This window comes from Carassius carassius, chromosome 16 (assembly GCF_963082965.1).
Source record: "Carassius carassius chromosome 16, fCarCar2.1, whole genome shotgun sequence".
NCBI lineage: Eukaryota > Metazoa > Chordata > Actinopteri > Cypriniformes > Cyprinidae > Carassius > Carassius carassius.
This window is the reverse complement of record NC_081770.1, coordinates 19,987,885-20,005,816: the sequence shown is the minus strand read 5'-3', so window position 1 is coordinate 20,005,816 and position 17,932 is coordinate 19,987,885. Positions and strand designations below refer to the sequence as shown.

The following is a 17,932-nucleotide window of genomic DNA, read 5'->3' as shown; positions in this document are numbered from 1 at the left end:
GGGTTAGGTATGTTTTGACACTGGGATGCTGGTTTATGCTGGTCCTTTCCTGGTTTATGCTGGTAATTTTTCTGGTTTATGCTGCTTCTTTGCCAGCACATGACCAGCAAAAGGACCCACATAAACCAGCAAAGGACCAGCATAAACCAGCAAAGGATCAGCATCCCAGCATCAAAACATACCTAACTAGCATATGCTGGGGGTTTTTCAGCAGGGTTGTGTCGTGATATAAAACTGATGCCTTTTTATTTTTTGATGTGGTTAAAGGTACATTTTTGTACGATTTTAAACATTCTGTCAGATGAGTAGAATATGTTTATGTAGTAAAATGCTTTGACTTTCAGGAGGTCCGCTGTGTGATGGAGATATCGAGGAGGCCGATGGTGTTCTTCAGGTTTTCTGTCCTTGGCATGACTATGACTTCAATCTCAAAACGGGGAAATCAAGCACAGGTTTACAGGTGACACTTTGTGTTGTTTTAGCTCATTAAAGGAATATTCCAGGTTCAGTACACATTATGCTCACTGACAGCATTTGTGGTGTATTGTCGATTACCACAGAAAATTATTACCTAAGTAAAAAATAATCACTGTTTCAGTTACAATGGAAGTAAATTGGACCAGGCAATAACCATTACATTAAAGTACACACTTTGTGGTTTTAGCCAAAAATATTGCTAAAATATTATACGTCAACATGGATATGAGGGAATCACTTCATCATCTTGTCCAATCTTTCATGAAACCTCCCATACAAGGATACCAAGAAGGATAGTGATGTTACTCTCTTACTTACATGGAGTTAAGTGGGTAATTTGTTCTCTTTAATAAGAAACACAAACTTGTCTTCTACATTTATATTTATATCCAGTAATGAAAAATAAAAGTGCAGAAATGGTTTTATTAATTTTTAAGCCAACACACCTCTGTTCAACACTCACAGATATTACATTGCTGATAAATAACTAGGCCTAGAAGTTTTTTGGACTAGTAATCCAACTGTAAAAATGAAAAAGTTCTACCTTTTTAAAGGAAGAATAAAGTGCTTTAACAATAATCACATTTCACCCTTTAAACCCACCATATGCTGGCACTGTTCACATCGTTTTTTTAAACTAAGGGATAATTATATGTGGTAACTGACATTATACAACAAATGCAGTTGAATAAGCCTACTTGGTATTGAATCCAGAAGATTCACTGAAGTTAAATCAGATTAAAGACATGATTATGTTTTGATAGAAGATATATTTTGCTTTTTGCTATTATCAAACTTAAATGAAGCTCCAATAAAAGGAGCATTCTCTTTAATCAGCGAGATGCCTGAATGTTCCTCCTAAAAAATAAATGTATACACCAAATTTCATTACTCAGCAGTAAAGGGGCAGTAGGCAGCCAGATGAACAAGTTAACTTAGCCAGTGATTCAGGCGATGATTCAGCTTCCCTGAAAACACTTGTATTTTCGTATTAAAACCACATTTGTTTTGCCGTCACTTTAACTTAGTATGGCACCAAACATTATCTCACACGGTAATGGATTGCACATCACCAGAATCGTACAGAAGTAGGTGCTGCCAAACAGACAGACATTTGGAAAGTCTCGTTCCTAAGAATTAAACTGCCCTCATTTTAGCACATTTCAATTTAGCCAAACGTCTGCTTTTTTAAAAAGCAGATTAAATGTGTTCTCTCATGCTGCGAAAATATAAATAATAGGGCAGTTGGATGTGACAGTGAGCTTGGGCCAATCAATATAAGGCAAAGAATATGTAAAACAATCCATAATTATGACAGTCATCCCGGGGGACTCGACACCTTGAAATGTTCAGTAATTAGACACCATTCCCACAACCGGTTAACATCCACTATACTCGTATATCAAAGTTCCTTCCTAGCTGTAGGCTTATACAGCTGTCCAAGCAGAAATAGAGTCAGATGTATTGCATGCGTGCTTAGTTTTATTTCTTTGTCAAAATTTACAGTTTTTCTCTTTTCTTGTTTTAGCAACAAGTTTTTGAAGTGAAGTTGGAGGACGGCAATGTATACGTCAAGCACGCAAGTGAGCTCTCGTTACAACCTTTTGGCCAGGTCAAGGAAAACTGAAGTTGTTGGTTACCGCAATGTTTTGTTCCCTCAAACTAAAACATCTGCTTGGATCTCGTAATATTTGAAAAAGATGCAGAATTTTAGTTGAATAAACTTTCCTGTTCCCAGTGGAGCAGCTGTTAACATTTGTGACAATTTGTATATATACACTACGAATCAAAGATAAATTGTTCTTTAATGTTGTAAGCAAATTACTTCCAATGAACATTGTTTTCTGACATTTTAATTATATATTTTATGTTTTATTTCAATTGTGAATTTCTTAAAATGTAAGTTTGCAAAATGTATATGCAAGATTGATTGAACTCAGGGAAAATGGGGTTACAGATTTAGTTAGCTGTACATTTCAGCAGTTTAATTAGTCGTAGTTTGAGATTCAGAATTGTTAGCGCTCCAGAGATGTTAATGCGTTTCTCTCTAGGGCCATAACAAATGTTTGAGGTTGTAACCTTCCATAATTATACCTTCTGAGATCCAGCCCTCTTGGGTGTCAGGTAGACTTTCTCCACTGGGAAGAAAATGAAAAAACTTATTTTCTATTTAAGTTTAATTTAATAAAGCAATGTCAACAGAACATGTTTACAAGAGATCTTTATTTACATTCTGGTAAAACTGACAGACATTGTAATCCACAATTTACACATAAAACTGGCTTTTGAGATTGCAAGATGGGAATTTTCATTCAGCATAAGAAGTTACAATATGAATTGCATAGGTTTTCAGGATGTGTTGTATGTAACATGTTTGTGAAGCAAGCATGAAAAGCTATTTCCAAGAGTGCAAAGGCAACTATTCAACTCACTTTGTAGTGTAGTGGTAGAGTTATCAAAGCACATTTGCCAGAAGATATTCCTGGAAAAGTTGTAGTCTCCCTGAGACCAGCCAGACAGTTGAAGCAAGGACAAACACTTTTAAAAGCTAACTGGAGGCCAACAAAATTTTAGCACCATATTCATCCAATATCCAACTCCATCTTTCCTCTGAAACAGAAATGCACAGTATAGCTAAATATGCTACATGTAAAAGACCAAAGGTTACTTTAACTGGATATATTACAAAATTACAGAAGTTTAAATTTATTCAAGTTACAAATGTACGACTCGACATCACTTACATGTGAGACTGTCTGGAATAGAAAAAGAATATTTGTATTTGTTTTAAGTGTGTACTTGGCCTAAACGCAATGTGTTTTATAGTTACACATCTTATTTCTTCATTTGTCAGCCATGACTGTAAAATTTTTCCTGTTAATTACACATTATAACACATTTTTTAAATATTGCAATGTTATTGAAAAATCTCAGATTTTAATGACTGATTACAGTTGGTCTGTTATGAGACTCAGCTACTTTGTGTTCAATCAAAAAATGTGCCACGGTATTATAAATTTCTCTATTGGATTATTTCCCCAAGACTTTATTCTGTTCATCTAACTTTTATTCAGACTGATTTTTCCAATTAATCAACTTTGGGGAGGGGTATATTTTTCCTTTGAAGATTTGAGTTTAGAATATTGTTTTAATATTGTTTATATTCTACCTGCATTGGGCCAGCTGTACATCTTTGGATACACAGACAAAATAAACTTTTGCACCATTATCTATTAAAGCATACACTGTAATCCCTCAACTCAATTAACTTTCTGCTTTCAACCAATACAGAGTACTGAAAGCATAAGGGATTAGTCAAATCAAATCAGAATTACCATAATGAAATCCTGTTTGCAATGCTAACTACAAAATATACTTCAAAAGATACAAATGTCCATCTTATGCAGGTCCACATGTTTTTTTATGGTCCATTAATTGTTGAAATCACACAATTAGATTTGTGTTACTTCAGGGTGGAGTTAAAACTCTGCAACTGCATTTATGTTGCATTGTCAGCTGGCTATATGAGAGGAGGTTGAATTGGATTAGCAAACTCAAATGTTTTAAAAAAACAGGTGCTATGTAATTTGAAATTAAGATATGCAATTACTAAGGAAATAGCCCAACATTTTAACAGACCTATGGTTGATTGGCTCATAACATAGGACATTTTTGTTAGGACTCTCAAGTCATTATTGGAACACAATATTGCACTTTAGGAGACAAACAGAAACTAAATACAATCAGTTTACTCTAGACATCATACACTGAGAGACTGTATTATTTGGATTTCATATCAAAAGAAATTTTGATTAGGCCAGCCATATGATCAAAAGAATGAAGAGGGCATTAAAAAAAATTAAGCATTAATTTGTGTTTGAAGTTAGGGCCATTATATTATTCTTTGTCTCACCACAGGTTTGTTTAGTCTACCTAGGCGATCCATTCTGTTAAGGGATGCTATTCTTGGCAGGGGTCTGTCATGCTTTGGTTAGACCAATAGTTGGCCAAATCACAACTGGAATGGCGATGTGGAAAAGGAGATGAGACAGAACGAGCATCTTTGCTGCCTCGGGTCTTGTTCATTACATCCAACAGAGTAGAATATGTGGTTGATGAAAGGATTAGCAGCTGTCACACTTGACCGATACAGACTTGTCTCACCTATTTAGCCTATCATCAATGGAAGATACTGATCAATTAGAAATTAGTGAATAATTACAGATTAAAATTAGGACGCTCCACATAAGCAAGTTTCATCACATCAGTCTGTATGGGTCTTGTAGATTATTTGGCCTAATCACTAAAAATAAATGTCTTAAACAATGAAGTAAACTTTGAGGAAGTATGAGAGGACAGTTTTCCATACACAAGTAGAACGAGTTTAAATGTGTTTGGATAAATCAGGTGAGGATTTTGCTCCGTTAGGACAGAGCATCCAATATCACCCGGCTGGCCAAGTTTGGGATTTCCATAGCAGGTTTTTTGAGTCTTTTTTCTTCACTCTCTTCAACCCAAAAGACCTGCATGAGGATGGAAAACATACACTTGATTTTCACCAATATCTTGAAATTATTTTTTTAAAAGTGCACTCTGAGAACTCACCTAAAGAAAGATCTACTGTCTTGGTTGTGTCCTTGTAGCTGGTCTCCTTCTGTTATTGTTCTGGTTCCTGCCCTGTTGGCCAAAAGGGTAGGCCACCATTTGGGTTGACCCTCTTCTGACTTGCAGTCCCTGTGACTCCCTCATCTCCCGTGCCATCTGTGTTAGTGTTAGGCCAGGATTTGTTTGCAAGCGCTGGAATAAGCTCTCACGATTCACAGTTCTTTTAGGGCAGCTGAACGTCAGTGCCACTCCAGAATCTGACTTCATCTCCCTGGAAAAACCATCAGAAGTTCCATCAAAGCAGCGGCCAATGGCAATCTCTTTAGCAACGCGTGGATTCTGGTCAGTGACAGTGTATATTCCATAATTGTGTCCAAGTGGATCGACAGGAGCTAACATATTGAATGCATGAGATTCATTGTTCTGAAGAACAGGGGGATGCTTTATCAGATACTCTTGCAGGAGACCATTGATGCCTAAACGACGACAGTTCCCTTGTGGAATGACAGAAATTAGTGACCTATCTACAATACCTTGATCAAAGAGCATCCCGCTGCACTTGAACTCAAGACAAGCAGCAGAGGTATTAGGATGGTGCAAGTCACGGGTACTACGAATGTCTCTAATGCCATACATCTGACCTCTTGTCTGAGGATGAGTGCCACCCATGTTTCTTGACCTTACCATGATTTCTGTAGCTCCATGAATCTTAACTTTGATGTAGCAAGCCCTGAACTCTTGTGGATTTGGCCACCAGGAAAGATAATCTCCAGTCCAAGACGTGAGGTCACTCTCCTCAAAGGGTACTACATTGTACTCATATTTATCTTTCTCGACACGGAAGAAACGAAAGTGGTTGGCATCAACAGGTGCATTTTCACATGCAATTAAACTCTGATAAGGATAGATTGGTCCGTTTGTTTCATCAAAATTGTTAGGGTTTGGTTTGGATAAGTTGATTCGAAAAGCTGTTTTCTTAAGTGCTGGATCCTCATGATCGGAGCGCTGGTAATCTAACTTCCCTAAGTATGGCTGAGACACACCAATAATGTTTGGATTCATTTTTGGCATTGAGGGGGCTGCTTCCAGTTCCTCACCTCCCATTATAGCCGTGACGTAAGCCGTGTATGCGTCAGGCCTTTGAGCATCACAGAAAGCTGGAAGACAAGCACCGTTTGGTCCTGTTATCACACTATCAAAGCGTCCCCAAGCCCTCGGATTTGATGAGTAGCCAGGCTTAGGCTCGAGGTTTATCAAGTTTATTACCACTCCTTCTAGTTGCTCGTTGGGCAGGAACTTGTCGCTCATGTACGCCCTCACTTTGACATAGCACCGGCGATTCTCAGGTACATCGAGATTGAACAACCTACGCTCCCTGATTTCCATATTCCCTATCAGGAAGGTGCGCTCCTCTCGTTTGTTCCTCCCGGCGCCAGCAATAGTAGTTTGTGTGGGTTGAAAGTTACTCTCCTCCTCCCAAATGCCTGTATCGGGATTGAGGGACCAGAGTTTCATAGCAGGGATGTGCTCCTGCATTTTTACATGCTCTGTGTCAAGGAGAACCTGGACAGCACCAGTTCCTAGAACCTCCTGGTTTGCTCCATCTCGGAAATCTACTGAAAACATTCCATATGTCCTAAGAGGTAGCATGTCTCCTTCATTGTCTACAAAGTTGAGATCGCCAGGAGCGGCAGCAGCCATAGTAATATTGCGAGGGTCAAGGAACGTGACGCTGGCCTTAACAGTCCCTTCGTATACTTCCCCTGTGTTTTTATGGAAAGAATTTGGAGGTATGACCAGTTGACCAATAGGGTCCTCATCTTTCATTTCACCTAGGTAAATGGTATTGCTTTCTGCAGCGTTTATATCAACAGGTTCCTGCTTCCTCATCACTTTTACATCATGATAGACAGAACCTCCTCTCTTGTCAAAGATAAAAACCTTGATTGTATCAATGAACTTCTGAGAAGGGTCAACAAAGTTTACAACAAGACGCTGTGTATCTGGAGACACCTGGATTGTGAACCCACCCTGATATCCTGTGGTACCGATCCGTTCCTTCCCTATGTAAATATGTCCAAAGCGCAGGGGTTCATCATTGTCTGCTGACACCACCCTTCCCCGTACAAGAATTTTGGGCTCCACACAAGTCTGGCAGCCACACTCACTAACGACTTTGATAGGCAGGGTGTAACGGCCACAGTTGATCTTTCTAGCGTTCATTTGTTTGACACCACAGCAGAAGCCAGATCCATCCCTGCAACGCATGTCAAAGTCCAGCGATCCAGGGCATTTGTTGTGTGGACAGCGACCTGCATTGTAAAACTTGGAGTCTGTTCCAGGCTGCTTGCAGTCTAATGGCAATTTTATCAGGTGATTGTCAGGTGTTGAGTTGCATGCTGGTGTTCCTTTAACTGTGAAATAAAAATGTGAGATCAGTGTGCTACATTTTCATTTTATACACATTGCAAAAATAATGTTGATTTTCAGTAAAACATTCTATTTATTTGGGAAGAAAAATAAATTTCAGAATAAAGATTTATTTATTTTATCCCAATGGCTTTTTTCTTCCTTTTCATAGATTTATGCTTGAAAAACAGAAAAAGAAAACTATATAAAATTCTGTATTTATCTTTTTATATTGTTATGAAGATACTTGTTTTGAAGTAAAAAGGATTTAGAAATATATATTTAATCAGATCACTGTGAACAAATAAAACTGGGTCACTGAACTTGGAAGCCTGAAAAGGAAGTCTGATGACTTGCCAAAATATTGGTTCTGTTTAAAACTGATGGTTCTCATTGTCTCATTGTGTCACCATATTAATGACTGCAGTCATTATTGTCACATTACCACTCTACGGTAAATGCTGCTCATTTATTCAAAAGAGCGCTGTGTTTCCTTTAAAATGACACTTATTGGAGAGAGCAACCATGTAATCTTATTTGAGGTTGATGAAATTTAATTTATGGAAAACTTTTCTCCTGTAGCTGTTGTTTAAATGCAAGAGTGAATACAAAACACATTAATCATCTTCCATTAAAGACCCTGCTGTGACAGGTGTTAGTGTTTCATTCAGCAAAGCACATTTTGTATGCCAAAATGATTAAAAAGCAAAGAGATCCCTCAGACAAAGTCTAGGACTGATTGCTTTACCACAAGTTTCGGCAGACTATTTCTGACAATCTATATCTTGGATAACAAGCATCATTATGTGTGCAAATGTGGAAATGCATACTTGTCTGAAGATGAAAAAAAAGGATTTATTGACAAGGTTGGATTTCACATTAATATGGAAAGAGGGTAGGATTTAAGGATTTTAGTCTGCCCACCACGACTTCTTGCCAGTCATTCCTTGTTTACAAAGTGGTAATTTCTACCAACTTAAACATAATAAAATATTGCACTGCAGATGTCACTAGACATTATAGACGTTAATATTCCATTGGAGACCACAATAGTTATTGGGGTTATATTTCTTCTTTAGGGACAATTTGCAAAATACTGGTAAAATACTGTTGACTGGTAAAATGGTTTTGCACTTACCGAAAACAGTGAGGACAGCTGAAGTAGACTTTATGCTGCCTGTCAGACTAGTTGCTTTGCAGTGATATTGCCCTGACTGCTCTGGTTTCAGGTCCCGCAAAATCAGATCTTCATCATACTTGTATATTGTGCGATTCAGTAAGGTTCCGTTGTGATACCTTTGGATCAAACAAATACATTTTTATGTAACTATAAGATTAACGCCATTTGTTAGACAACCTACCTTATAAAGAAACTTCATTGCTTTTTACCAGTAATATTTATCAGGTTTTGGCGATCCTGTGGCTCTACAGCAAAGGGTTGCACGTTGTCCCTCATAACGCACTTTGTCTTCTGGGTGCTTCTCAATATACGGCTTTTCTTGAAGACATAAAATAGAGAAACTAACAATGCAACAGTGCATGAAATTATTAATGTGGGATCATCCATATCCAATTTATTCTTTTTACCTGAGGATCGTAAGATGGCCCGTACCCAGAGTTCATCAGTGCTATTGTTGGAAACAGGGAGAGTGACGGGTGCAAATTTATCCTTTTCTATGACCACTCGGGTCTGTGGGCTGGTGCACAGTCCATCAATCTTGAACTGGCCCTTGGCATCAGTGTGGGCGCGGACAACCTTGGCTTGGCTAGCCAGAGCCACTGTTGCATTTGGCACAGGGACACCTGTAACACTGAAGACCTCCCCATGTAGTATTTGTCCATCACAGATACAGTAGCTACAGTCCTTACTGGGACGTCCCCCAGGACAGACACGTTTGCATGCCACTGTAAAAATAAAATGTTTTTTTTTTTTTAATTTTATTTCATTGTAGAAAAGAAATGTGTGTTTTGTAATGCACAATACCTGGACATGGATTTCCACACTTTTGGACCTCTACAGGTCGTCCTGTACACTGAATCTTAGTAGAAGATCTGTAACATGTCCTACGTCTTGTTCTGCGGCCCTTCCTACAGGTCACTGAGCAAGCACTCCATAAACCCCATTGGCTCCACACAGCTGTTTAATCAACATTTTGGGCAAATAAGTGGTTTATTAGCAATCATAGTGGCAAGTTTTCAGAAACCATAAAAAAAAGGTGAAGATCATCCTACAAATGAAAAAAATCTTTAATTGTGTTATTTTACTATTTAAATATTGTATATGTGTGTGTACTGAAATGTCAGTGAGTGCATTCTGACATCTTTGCCAGTGTGATTACATTGATTTTATGATCAAAGACAACAAATCTCTGTACACACAGAAACATGTTTGGGTTTAGCCAGCTAATTGGGCACCACATGTGTCATGTAAATGTCAGCAGGATGTGATTGCTCTCGAGAACCATGAGTGGAAAATAGGCCTCATTTCTGAGTTTGAGTGTCAAAATGATATGGGTAAATCCGAAATGCGACAAAACAAGTATTTGGCTGCATCTGATATAAAGGGTACACAATGAGCTTTTGACACCTCACTGCTCTGTAAAAATGTTTTAACTATCCTAAGATAAACCATGTTTACACTATCTAGGCCAGATTTGGAGATTAGCTAATCTAGATTAAACCAAACCAAACTATATTTGGTTGATATAAGTGTTTTTATAAGAGTCTCTAGTGAATCCTGCCAGTCAAGTCTAGGAAATGCACTTTATATTAGTGAAAATGTAATTATTGTCTCCAAATTCATATTTGTTCTTTATTTACCTTCGCATGGTGGGGTTGAACACTCTCTGCGTTCAATGTGAGGTCCCACACAAACAGGCGAAAGAAGCAGTGGAAGAGGTTGTGTGCTCATGCATTTCCTCTGACGGACTTGGATGCCAACATCGTTACAGGCAGTGGCAGAGCAAGGCGTCCATTCACTCCAGTCAGTCCAGTACGAGTGGACTTGAAGAATCAAAACAAAGAAGATTTTTACACACTCATATGTTAAAATGCATATACCTCCATATGGAATACACTTCTGTATTTTGATGGATTGTCTCTTGACTAATTGTACCTGGTGGACACTGGAATCGCACATGGTAGTTGGAACAGATGCGACCAAATGGCTGCTCCTTATTGATACACCAGAAGCCTTTTTCCAGACTGGAATGGACCACCTCCCCCGTGTCCGCAGCTGCAACCCAGTCCGTGGTACGGGCCTCGATGGCTACAGGTCGTGAGCAGACCCTTTCTCTGTAGTAGAAGCGGATGGCTTCTAACCTCTCGTAGTCACCGTTTCCTCCTGGATGGTCGATATTGAACCAGGATGTCCACTCGGTTACACCTGGGTTGCACGAAACAAAGATCAGAGCAAGATGTTTTACAAGAACAGAATGCTCTTGCCAGTGACCCAAAGATGAAGAACAAGAGTTTCCAGATTACGTCAAAATTTCTGTTGATTTTGCTGGGTTTACTTCAAAAGATTACTCCAGCTTTTTGCATCACATTAACAGAATACAATAAGTGTCCCACAAAAGTGCTTGTTGCTTTATGTCGGGAAATCCCATAGGAGGTATGAATTAAATTACATTATTTAAGGCAAAGACATCTACATTGTATAAGAGACAACTTGCTTTAATTAAGAACATGTGTAAACTCATTTACACGTCCATGAGTCAATGTCTTATTGTTTCAGCATTGCAGTGGCTATATGTCTTCATCATTAAAGCTCACATTTAATGAAGACAGATGACTCCAGAAATCATTACATCACATTTTTTTTAGCAACACAGAGACCCACAATGCGGTTTGGAACAAGCAGGACACCACAAATTAACTGATTGCATAAAGAGAGCATGTTAAAATATCCATAACTACCTGTGGTCTTTGGCTCCACGAGGCTGTTGTAAGCCAGCTTTCTGTTCCTGTCGGTTTTGTTTAACCTCTGAAGATGTGAGCTGTCCCAGATGGGTCCTGTGGGAATGCAAACTTTATTACAGCGCACTCAACAAAGGTGCTACCAATGAAACGTTGGCTGCAACTAAATCTTGAAGAAACACTGACCTCCTCAGGGACTAACTAAATTTGGTCTTAAAAAGTTGGACATGAAATTTGTTTGATCTATTACAGTGCAATATAATTTGTAATGTAATAGATCAGAACAATTCATTCCTTGCACGTTCCTTAGGTTGCAGACATGTCTGTGAATGTGATCGGAAAATCCTGCTTGACTTTGCAGTAAATGGAATGTGTGCAAAAGACATTCAATATTTAAGTACTGACTTTTTTGTGCATTGCTGCCACCAGAGTCCAAGTGCCCTACTTTTATCGGCTTAGCATCCATTGGCGTCTACGGCCCTTCTGAACCATGTCCAACCAGTTTTGAGTTAGCACCTGATATCTGATCTCATGATTGGCCTGAGGACGACACATTTGGTCCATTTCTCCACTGTATCTGTTTCCGTTCCGTCTGGTCACATCAGGAGATGTTGCACACATATGGAAGTACAGCACGCATGATGGTCTGATCCCCAACATCAATTCTCAAACTAATCTGGAGACACTTACTAGCTAGAGCCCCAAAGGAGAAGATAGAGTAATGGGAACAAACACATGGCGTCTCATGCTTTCTAGATGAGACATTACCAGAAGATGCACTCCCACATCCCAGACAGAGGACAGTGGGCCTCCGGTGTTTCGTGCGAACTGTCCTGCCTGCAGAAGGTGAATCCCTGAACCACTTTCCAGAACTTGCTTATAGTGTGCCTGTGATAAGGAAAACACAGACTGAAGGATTCATTCACCAATGTCATTATTTTTTTTTCCAAATGTGATGGGTCCCACAGATGTAGCCAAGCCTAACATCCTCAAAGCAAGAATGGCACAGTGTCTTTACAGTGAATTGTTACTGGCACCATTCGATGCTCACACACTGAAGCGCTTATCTGCGGCAGAAGTGTCCGTCACCGTAGAAGCTCTGCAGGACTTATTCCAAGCCACCATTACTGTTATTACAGTATATCCCTCTCCTAGACTGCATTGATTTACCATGCTGTTTCAGCTGAAAGAGTGTCATTACCAAAGTATAAATCGCAGAATATGAGATGTCATTATTCCAGTTATTCACTTATCTTGACGGGCCTTCTGAGGCACGGTTTCACTTTTCTAAAAAGCATATAGTTCATGGTGACTCTGGGCTTTTCCTGGTCATGATGTTTTCCCATTTCCCCCTTTCGATAACAAAAATAAAGCCGTTAGATGTGAATTTATATCTGAAGATCCTGAAGTGTAGACCTTTGCATTTTACTTGCAATTTATTACTACTGTGCCAAGAATAAAGCCAGAAAGACTATGAAACAACACGAATGCACACGACCACTTCTGTGTGTTGAACTAAATTCTTGCGCACCTCATAAACCCTCCATTGAAAATTTCAAAACTTAATTTTAGAGCAAATAACAGAGACTTGGACCACTGATATGCAGGCTAATGCAGTTATTAATGCAGTCTAACATAGTTATTAGAGAGAGAGAGAGAGAGAGAGAGAGAGAGAGAGAGAGGGTTAAGTGTGTGAATACCTGCGTCTGTGCATCTCTCAGCAGTGTTCAGCAGCAGAATCTCTAATAGTGAATCTTTAAGTTGAACTGCTTCAAGAACCTCGCTACTGAGAAATGTCATTTAGCTTTTCCACTGTGGAACTATTTTACTGATAAATTGCAGGGCAACAAGTTTCTGTTTGAGTCTCCACATGTGCGAGTGCATGTCTTTACTGTGTGTGCATCTTTGAGAGAGAACGGGAGAAAGAAATCATGATGTTCGTACATAAAAAAGGTGGAAAACATTGAAATAGTTTGTCATTTGTCTGTTTTATTTATTTGCTTAATGTCTTCTGGTGTTTTGGTTCTTTAACTCTTGTTGATAACCCATCGTATAACAAAAAAATGATATCTCTTCATTGTGCTTGGGCACCCCTGGACTAGCGAGCATAGGCACGTGCCTAGAATGGCTATGCATAAATTACACAACCTCCGTACTCAAGGGGGCGATACAATTTACTTTAGTTTTTAGCGACATATATTTATTATTCAGGTAGCTAGCTAGATTCATACCAAGGACAGTAACTATAACAATATTACCACAGCTATAACGACAACAACACAGAGAACAATATAACTGAAATCACTTTTTTTTTTTTTATATAAAATCTTGAGCAATAAACCTTTATAACACCTACTAAGACCACCTATATAATTAGCAATAACCAGATCACATACTGTAGTCTGCTTTATTCCTAGATAGAAGAACCGTGTGTCTATGACCTCAGTGGAACCTTCTAATATCTGCACCCAGTAACAGGGCATTATTTGGATCATATGTTAAAAAAGCATATACTTTGAAGTGGAAACTATAAGTTAACAACATCTAAAAATACACACCTATCTATATATCATTGTCATCCCAACATAGAATGACACCCTGCCCTCCCATAACAAACCACTCGTGCCAAGTTTATTTTGGGAGATGGCTCTCAAACAAAAGGGTAATTTAAACTTGTTACAGCTATTCTGTGATTATTTTGTACCTATCGTATTGCCAGGGGTTTTACCCCACAATATAAAGTGCAGTATCATTACCCTTTTAGACTTCTAGCGTCACCTCATAAAGTCTGCACAGAATCCAATAGCCTCAGACAATTAATCCATTCAAGCAAACAGTCTGTGGCCTTTTAATAAGACATTCCCCCTTTTTAATGTTCATTTTGGAGCATTGCTACCAAAGCCAGAAGCAAATCAAAATACATGTGATGGTTGAGTTTTAATAAAAGAGCTACGTCAAAGCTGCAGCGGAGTGGTTAGCGCACATGCTTCTTATACAGGAATCATTTTTCGGTCTGTGCTGTCTGTAAATAAAAAGGTTAGACACAAAAACATGCCAAAATGTAGCTGGCATTCACCTTTCTGAAAGTTCTTCCCTTGTTTATCCAAAATGGAAAGGTAAATCATTTTGGCATGTTATGTAATCCCTTTGACAAAGCGCTATAGTGCTAACCCACATACTCGTATGTATTAGGGCGACTGTGATGGCTTTATTGCAGTATATGAGGTTGGTAACAAGTAGGGATTTGTTTGAAATCAGAGGCATTTCATTTAAGGCGGCAGTGTGCCCGGGAAGTGGTCTTGAAATTGCATTCCACATCCCATCGTGTTTTAATGAATGCAAATGAGAGCTCCAAAGTGGTTTTATCTGTGTGTTTACCCTGCGTCGGCAAACATGTGGAAGTAGTTTTGTGCATCTGGCACATGTCCTGGCTGAGGTGTCCTCGAATGGAAGATGGTGAGCTCTGTCTGATTGGGTTGAGAAGAAGATTAGGAGACAACGACTGTTCCATAGACTCTGAACTGGGATGCATCTGTGCTCCATTATTCTAAACTGAACTGCTTCATTGTCACTGCATAATAATGAAGCCCCCGCCAGATTTGTGTGTGTTTAAAATTATCTGGATTGGTTTTCCTTGTCTTTGAACCGTTTCATCCAGAAAGTTGATCTTAAGCGTCAGTTTTTATGTTGAATACTCTAATACCCTGGAGAAGAGTAGTTTTCTAATTCAAAAGACACGAATTAGTCCTTTTTTAAAACTTGTTTTCTTGTAACAGAATACCTAAAAATTCTTCAAACAATATAAAACTAGGTCAAATATTCTTAATAATTAAATCTTGAATATGTTGTATAGATTGTTATAAACTAAAGTAAATGAACTAGTGTTAAAGACACCTTTGAAAACAAGTCTTACAAAGCATTGCTTCTGGAGTAAACATATGTTTATATATTTTAATGAATTCACTTTTTCCTGCCGTGACTTTACCTCTATAAGGGGTGTAAAGTGGAGTGAAATCACGGTAACCAAGAATCAGGTTCTACGTTTGATAAAAATTAAATGGCGGCGACAGCACAACGACCAAGGACTCTAATGTTCAATAAATAGATACATTTATTATTATTAATTTTGTATAAACAACCATTTCCCTGAAATCAGTGCGTCCAATTCAGAATTTAGTTTTTTTTTTAAACATTCAGTTAGCGCTCAGGTAGCGGCCACTCATGGAAAAAGAGCTAAACTGAGACATCGCACATTACCTTTGATCCCTCTTTCCACCCTCTTACTCACTTCAAAGCATCAGAGTTCGATGTACCGGGCAGCTGAACTTCAGAGCAAAGCGAAACATCTGGAGAATAAATTGTTTGAATGGAGCAGATTAGAAAGTGGCAATATTTACTTTGGAGCGTTGAAAATGGCTTTGGCGTGCCCTGGATGAAGCTGGCACGGACGTGCAAGCTTGCAGCTCATTACCGGATGACTGAGCGACATCTGGTTATTCAAAACCAAAATTTCATCCTAAAGGTTTTTAAAAGGCTTGACTTAGAGGTCAGCAATGTCAGGCGCTATTTTCTATGCCTGCTGTCTACGCGTGTTGGGAAAAAGGTAATAAATTCCGTGGAGAGGCTGAGGTGGGCCGGAGACAGTGAATGCAATAGAGGCGGATAAAAACAGTGCTGCTCCAAATTTCAGTCTGGGTTGGTGGGCAGTTTCCCAGTATTCATGACAGTCAGTCATTCAAATAATGAATTCCTTAACAGTCATAGGCTAACTAACTTTTCCAGTATGAAGACTTTTGGGAGGAATCAGAAATAGTTTGCGTTACGTTTAAATATAATGGTGCTTTGTGACACACTCACTATTCTGAATAAGACTTTTGAAAGGAAATGTCATAAATAACTGTTCTGTTTTAATGCCCAACTATTAGTACTGCACTTGTTTACTGCAATAAATAACAGCTGGAGCAGTTAGTTAACATTCACATTCATCACCTTCATCTTTTTGAATTTACATAATTAGTAAAAACTTTACTTTCAGAGTGTCCATTAATAGCAGTGAGACAAACAGAAGCAGTTCAGTATGAAAAAAAACTGATTTACTAAACATCACTCCATCCATGTTAGTTGATTAAGCTCTCACAAACAAACAAGCTCTCACTGTTTTTTTTCCACCTTAGTCTTAACGTGCTGACAGCTCCAAACTGTTACATAATGAATAACATCCTTACATGTTCTAATTAAGACAGTTATGAGATTATTTAAATTACATTACCTTGTGCCAGAGACACTACAAAGACGGCAGACAGCACTAACGTCCCGACTGTGAAGTCCCACATAGTGCCACAGCCACTGATGGGCAGCTGTTGGTAACAAAAAAAATAAATTAAAGACACACACCAAAAAAAGTTTGTCAAGTTCTTGAGTGCCTTGAGTGAATTTGTTTCCCCCCCGTCCTTCAAAATCGAGTCTGATAGTTTCGTGAACTTCCCAGAGTTTTAAAAGACAGGATGGAGTGGAGAGTGGTCCAGACCGGCCCCCTCCTGCTCGCCATTGGCTAATGCGCTAACATCTGTGTTCTTATATCATTCCAACAGACGAAAAAGAACACACAGATGTAGAAGAAAGGTGAATGTTGCATCAGAACAGTGTTATGTTTGTGTTTTAAATCAAGATATTTTGGATCACTTGGTGTTTTATTATGTTCTGCCCAGTTACTTCATTTCAGCCATGAATGAAGATGTTGATGTAATGACAGCAGATGAATATAGTAAAAAATCTGTTTATTTCACAATGGATTTTTCAGTAACACTTCAGAATAGGGAATACTTATTCACTATTAACTAAGACTTTTCTCTCAATAAATTCCTAATTTGCTGCTTATTAATAGTTGGTAAGGTAGATGTTAAGTTTAGGTATTGGGAAGGATTAGGGATGTAGAATAAAGTCGTGTAGAATAAGGCATTAATATGAGCTTAAGTAGTACTAATAAATGGTTAATATTCTAGTAATATGCATGGTAATAAGCAACTAGTTAAGAGACCCTAAAATAAAGTGTTACTGATTTTTCTTATTTTACTCACATGCATTGCAGGAATGTTTGTCCGACATTCAGTGACTCAACAGACAGTAAAAAGACTGTAATGTGACGCACCTGTTGCATACAAAGGGAGTTGTAAACAGCCAAAAGGTTTCAAATGTATAACTGTCACAGAAACTGATCCATAATAACTATTTCACATTGCTTGAAGGTGAAGTGTGTCATATTTTTTTCTTTAAAGGAATAGTTTATCCTAAAAGGAAAGTTTACTCACCTTCTGGCCATCCATATAGATGAGTTTATTTCATAAATATTTGAAAATATTTGGATAAATTTAGCATTACAACACTTGCTCACCAATAGATCCTCTGCAGTGAATGGGTGCCGTCAGAAAGAAATTTATCCCACTAATCCACAAGTAATCCACACCAAATGTACCACACCAGTACATTTTTATTTTTGGGTGTCATATTACAGTAAAGATAATCT

At 38.5% G+C, this 17,932-nt stretch overlaps 2 protein-coding genes across 3 annotated transcripts in view; one reads left to right on the top strand and one right to left on the bottom strand.

The window, feature by feature from the left end:
- Nucleotides 1–17,932, top strand: part of si:ch211-212d10.2 (uncharacterized protein LOC557710 homolog) — a 28,368-nt gene that overhangs the window by 941 nt on the left and 9,495 nt on the right. The window contains exons 2-3 of one of the 2 annotated variants that reach the window (XM_059569472.1): nucleotides 345–460; nucleotides 2,006–3,250. In XM_059569472.1, the coding sequence (XP_059425455.1) occupies nucleotides 345–460; nucleotides 2,006–2,104 (215 nt within the window). In that variant the 3' untranslated portion in view covers nucleotides 2,105–3,250. Of the gene's footprint in view, nucleotides 1–344; nucleotides 461–2,005; nucleotides 3,251–17,932 lie in introns of those variants that run through there. The other variant, XM_059569471.1, reaches the window with a different exon arrangement.
- Nucleotides 4,742–17,343, bottom strand: cilp2 (cartilage intermediate layer protein 2). The gene is made up of 10 exons (XM_059569467.1): nucleotides 16,679–17,343; nucleotides 11,410–11,505; nucleotides 10,607–10,876; nucleotides 10,312–10,494; nucleotides 9,476–9,628; nucleotides 9,079–9,396; nucleotides 8,881–8,989; nucleotides 8,630–8,787; nucleotides 5,083–7,496; nucleotides 4,742–5,000 (listed from the first exon to the last, which is right to left on the bottom strand). The coding sequence occupies exons 1-9, from the start codon at nucleotides 16,740–16,742 to the stop codon at nucleotides 5,095–5,097; spliced, it is 3,753 nt and encodes a 1,250-aa protein (XP_059425450.1). The 5' UTR covers nucleotides 16,743–17,343; the 3' UTR covers nucleotides 4,742–5,000; nucleotides 5,083–5,094.

Bases quoted from the DNA above. Each gene is read 5' to 3' on its own strand.
- cilp2 (XM_059569467.1), bottom strand. From the start codon at position 16,742: ATGTGGGACTTCACAGTCGGGACGTTAGTGCTGTCTGCCGTCTTTGTA. The intron at 10,495-10,606 runs GTACAATTAGTC...TGATTCTTCAAG, and splicing joins GCGATTCCAGTGTCCACCAG to TCCACTCGTACTGGACTGAC. The intron at 9,629-10,311 runs GTAAATAAAGAA...TTGATTAAACAG, and splicing joins TTCAACCCCACCATGCGAAG to CTGTGTGGAGCCAATGGGGT.